This window comes from Phalaenopsis equestris, unplaced genomic scaffold (genome assembly GCF_001263595.1).
Source record: "Phalaenopsis equestris unplaced genomic scaffold, ASM126359v1 Scaffold000672, whole genome shotgun sequence".
Lineage (NCBI taxonomy): Eukaryota > Viridiplantae > Streptophyta > Magnoliopsida > Asparagales > Orchidaceae > Phalaenopsis > Phalaenopsis equestris.
In genome coordinates this window covers 45,596-50,727 of record NW_018165112.1, presented here as the reverse complement: position 1 = coordinate 50,727, position 5,132 = coordinate 45,596, and the positions used below count along the sequence as shown (strand labels likewise).

The window sequence follows — 5,132 nt, the reverse complement described above, 5'->3', positions numbered from 1 at the left end:
CAAATTTTGTTGTTCACATTGCAGAAGTGCGAATACCCCTTGAACCTCTTAACGATGCTATCTTTATGAATTGAAACAAAAGGTTCCAGAATAGCAAGGATGCCCGATTTATGCATCCTACATAAATGTTTTAAACGATTAAAGGAGTGAGGGTCCGCCACTCCTCTAATGTTCCACACCAAACATTAAACATGGTCCATGACACCCTCCCCTCTAATAATCCTAGAGGGTAGGTGACAGTGCTCACCTTCTGAGTGATAAGTGACATCAGTAGTATTTGATTGTGGTAATTTCGGTATTTCAGATTTTCTTCTTCCACGTTTTCTACTGTATCTCTGAATTTGCCATTCGGATTCAAGGACAAAGACAACAATTGCTGTAGGATCCTGCTGTGAAGAGATAGTGTGAGTGGAGGGATCAGGAGCATCAGGGAGGTGATTGGAAGGCTCAGTTTGAAGGACAGTGAAAACAGGGGGTTCAACCAAATCATTAACTGTAACATCCACGAGTAAAGACTCTAGAGTCACCTCAGCATCCCTCATATCAGGCGTAGTTATTCTATTAATTTTTAAAGAAGGAACAGTCGAATCATTTAAACCGCCAACAGCCACAACATCCACCGCTATAGCCTCAGCAGGGGGGTCAACCGAATCAACAGTTTGTATAGGTGGTTGTAAGAGTTTAGGGAGAGCAAATTTGTGTTCTCCAGGGGACGGTCTATGGGTAGGAAATTTTCTTAATTTAGGATGTAAATGGAAACAATGTTCAGAGTCATAACCAAACATGCTACAGTGCCTACAGTAATAAGGATGTTTTTCAAGCAAAACCGACTGCCAGTAGCCCGTATGAGTAGAGCCTATCCAAATGTCCTCCGGTGGAAGTAAGGTGATATCTCTCTCGATCAAAATTCTAGCAACCGAGAGTCTAGTGAGATTGTAGGTGTGAGCATCTAGCATTAGAGGTTTCTCATACATGGCAGCGATCGAAAATAAAATTTCGTGATTAAACAGATGCGCCTTCAGACCCGGGAGTTTAAGCCAGACAGGGATAACAGGGAGCTCTGTTTTGGGGTCAAAGTCAGGTGTCCATTTAAGGACCTTCATCCAAACATCACCAAAATGAACAGTTCTACGAGCGAATAGTTTTGCATAATCGTCTTCATTGGAAAGTTATATCAAAATATGTCGGCTATCCAAAGACCTGATCTTCCAACCTCCCGAAAATTTTAACAGCTCAAAATTCTTCAACAGAAAATTATATTTCGGCAAACCATAGAGGAATTTGCCAATCAAATGGAAACGACAAGCAGTGGCGAGAATAGAGTTCTCAGAATCAGAGAGGAAAAGCGCGTTTTTACCCCCCTTACGACCTTGAGGTTTAATGAAGCTACTATCACCCCAATAATGAGAGAATCATGGTAAGAGGAAGGGAAAGCAAACTTTGGGGGCGACCCAGAAGACGAAATCCCTACAGTGACAATTAGAGAGTAAAAGCGCGTTTTTACCCCCCTTACAACCTTGAGGTTTAATGAAGCTACTATCACCCCCAATAATGAGCGAATCATGGTAAGAAGAAGGGAAGGAAAACTTTGGGGGAGACCCAGAAGACGAAATCCCCACAGTGACCCCAACGTAAGTTTTATCCATGACCGTAGCGACAGGAAGAAGACGAGAGAAGAAAACCGAGAGCGAGAGGAAAGCCTAAAACGAAAAACCAGAAAGATCTCACCAGGGGGTTGTCGTCGTTTAGCCGCAACATCCTCGCGTCGCCACGAAATCGCCCCCGGTGCCAAACCCTAGCAGAACGGCCGCGGTCATCTCAATTTTATTATATATATATTGCATATTTTAAATGTCCATATTTAAATAAATAAAAAAAGAATTTACATAGATACCAATCAATTATCACTTATTTACATATCTACAACGTAAAGTTTGATAATTCAGTGTTATAATCACAACAAAATTTATACAAGAAAAAGGTATACTTTACTTTAACAAAGTTAGTATTAGTATTATTCTTAATATGATGTTAAGATTTGAGTGTTATATATTTAAACATTATAGTTTAGGTGTCAAACGTGTAAATTCATAAGCATTCTGGCATGTCTATAACACCCTGTGGAGAAAAAACAAATCAAGGAATAATCACATACCACTAATTCTTATACATACCAAGGAATAATTACATACCACTAATTCTTATGTATTTACATATCTAACACCTAGACTTCAATAAAAAAAAAAGAAGCAAAGTTTAGGTTTGTTAGAAATGTAAATATCTAGAAAATAGGCGGTATGTAAGTAAAAGCACCAGTAAGTAAAAGCACCAATAAAAGCACCAATAATCAAATAATGTGCTCATGAATTGGGTGGAATAGGCTGGATTTGTGTACAGGGAATATCATAGGTCACCAGGATATTATGACGGGCGGTACTGGACGATGTGGAAGCTGCCGATGTTTGGATGCACCGATGCAACACAAGTGGTGAAAGAGCTGGAAGAGTTGAAAAAAGCATATCCGGATGCCTTCGCTCGAATTATTGGGTTCGATAATGTTCGTCAAGTGCAATGCATCAGTTTCATAGCCTATAAGCCTCCAAGCAAAGAATATAATCCTTGAGATTATTGTTCTACTTTGATACTTGTCCATGGTGTTCTCCAAATTTTTTAGGGTTTAAGACCCTTTTTTTATGTTGGTTTTCTATGTTGCTTTTGTGTATCTCTGTTTTGGAACTAAGAATCAGTTGAGTCATATTCTGTGTTGTTGAATGTCATTGCATTGTTCTTAGAACTGGCCAAATTTATAAGAAATAAGTGCTAGTTTTTATTGGATGACAAATATAGCATGAAATATTGCATAAGAAAAGCTCAACAACTCTTAGAGTTCACAATAAAGTGGTTCAACCAATGTTGTTGCAACTTCATTAATTCATTGTTTTGCTGGCATTGCCAACTAGTTGACATTGATTATATAAAATGCAACATTAACATCAACAATATATATCAACAGAGCTTAAATAATGATATCTTTTAATGCAAATGTTAAAAGTAAAGTCTAGGTGTTAGGTATGTAAATACGTAGGAATTGGGTGGTTTCAGGTAAATAACCTGAAAAAGGGGCATTTATATACATATCACACAATTCTTATGCATGCACATATCTAACATCTAAAGAGTCATATTTACATGCATATCACTCAAATCTTTAACATCACATTTTAAAAAAAAAACATAATCATTATTATTTTAAAAGTGAACCGCACACTCTCATACATAAGTTTATGACACCAAGCATAAATAACAAACTTTTGGTGTTAGAAATGAAAATGCACAAGGATTGTGCGGTATGTATAGTTTCACAAAGTTTCACATATTCTAAATAAACTTCGACAGCATCAAGATATAATTATGATATTTACAACCATAGAAGCTAAATGATTGGAGATAAAGAACCAGAGGCCACCAATAGCCAACAAAGTTGAGGATAAGTTTGAACGAAGAGCCCTTGTGGGTGGTGGTCAGCCCAAGCAGCTCAATACTTAAATACTGATGTTCGGCCATACTCCTAGTTGATGTGGGACTATTTGTCTGTGACATTCTCCTCCACCTAATCACGTGACGCCCTCGTCATGGCCGCGAATCGACTCCACCGAGGGTCTCACTGGACCATGGAGAGTCCACACACCTGTTAGGCAGTAATCTGCTCTGATACCACTTGTCACCTCCCAAAAGAGCGCAATTGAAAGGTTTTTAGATGATAAGGTCAGCTTTTATTTGTGTTGGTGGAAGGGTGTAAAATCATCACCTAAGGAAATTTAAGCAGTGATTTCGACGTGAAAACAATTTCACATTCGTTCATGCCCCTACGCACGCGCACGCTCGCAGCAGCATGCAATCACACATATTCCCGCAACCGCACATGCACGCCAACCCCCACGTATGCACCCGTGTTTGCTAAGATATCATCACCATTGTTTCTACCTTTGACAAAAATCACTCTAATTTGAAAAAATAGTACTGGGCAACACATTATCAAGTGTGCTAAGAATTTGTCCTTCAAATAATTAGGATTGGTCATAATTAAAATTAGGAGAGAAAAATAAATAAATAAACACAGTTGCCTATTCAACAGACGATTGTTTGCTAAGAGAACGCACCACTCGCCTGTTTAAACAGGTGCCTAAACTATTAATTTTAATTTTTATTATTTAAAAAAAATGACATTTTAGAATTGATCTAAATTTAAATATTACATTTTAAAATTTTACAAAAAGTTTACTAATATTTTTTTAAAAATAGTTTTAAAATAAATAAATATTTCCAATTGATATTTAAAGTTTTTTATAAATTCTATCATAAAAAGAATAAAAGCATGGCTACTTTAAAATTTAAGAAAATTTAATATTTAATAATTTTAATAAATAATTTAAAAGTTGTAATTTTTCTAATTAGATAAAAAATTAGTAATATTTTTGTGAAAATGAACATAAAATAACAAAAAATTGTTGCATAACACCTATAGATTTGTACAAATTGTCTTGCAAAAAACATGATTGAAATAATTAAATATTTATAAAATTATGTATGATAAAAATATACGCCCATTTTCTTTAAATAATATAAACTTATATGTTATTTATCTTTGATTTAGCGCACCAGCTTTATTTTATATTTTTAGAAATCAAAAATTAACTTGTTTAACATACATGATTGATTTATTATAAAAATATAATTATTCATTGAATCCAACAAAATTAAATTTAACATATTTTGAGTAAAAAAATTGCACCTCTAATTCTAATAACCTCAAATAAAGATATCATAATTATAAATTTGATGAACATAAGAATAAACAAGAATACATGAAATAATCTAACGTCTACAATAAGATCAACATCCTATTACATTACTCTCAGTAGCATAATGATTAGGAATATATAATGGGCCATCATTTATATGATTCTGGTCATGAACATGTCAGTGTGCTAGTTTTGACTTGTTTACTGCATATGGCCCTCTGACACATTCTAAGATGGAATAGGTGTTGATCCCCAAATTTAGCATATATCAAATGATTTCATTTCAGTAATCATATAAAATGATATCTAAAACAGTACAACAACAACAAC

The 5,132-nt window shown here is 35.2% G+C and overlaps 1 protein-coding gene across 1 annotated transcript in view; it reads left to right on the top strand.

Moving 5' to 3' along the window:
- Positions 1 to 2,791, top strand: part of LOC110030192 (ribulose bisphosphate carboxylase small chain clone 512-like) — an 8,182-nt gene extending 5,391 nt beyond the window's left edge. The window contains 1 exon segment of the mRNA XM_020732791.1: positions 2,381 to 2,791. Coding sequence (XP_020588450.1) covers positions 2,381 to 2,623 — 243 coding nt within the window. The 3' untranslated portion in view covers positions 2,624 to 2,791.
- The last annotated feature ends 2,341 nt before the right edge of the window (positions 2,792 to 5,132 follow it).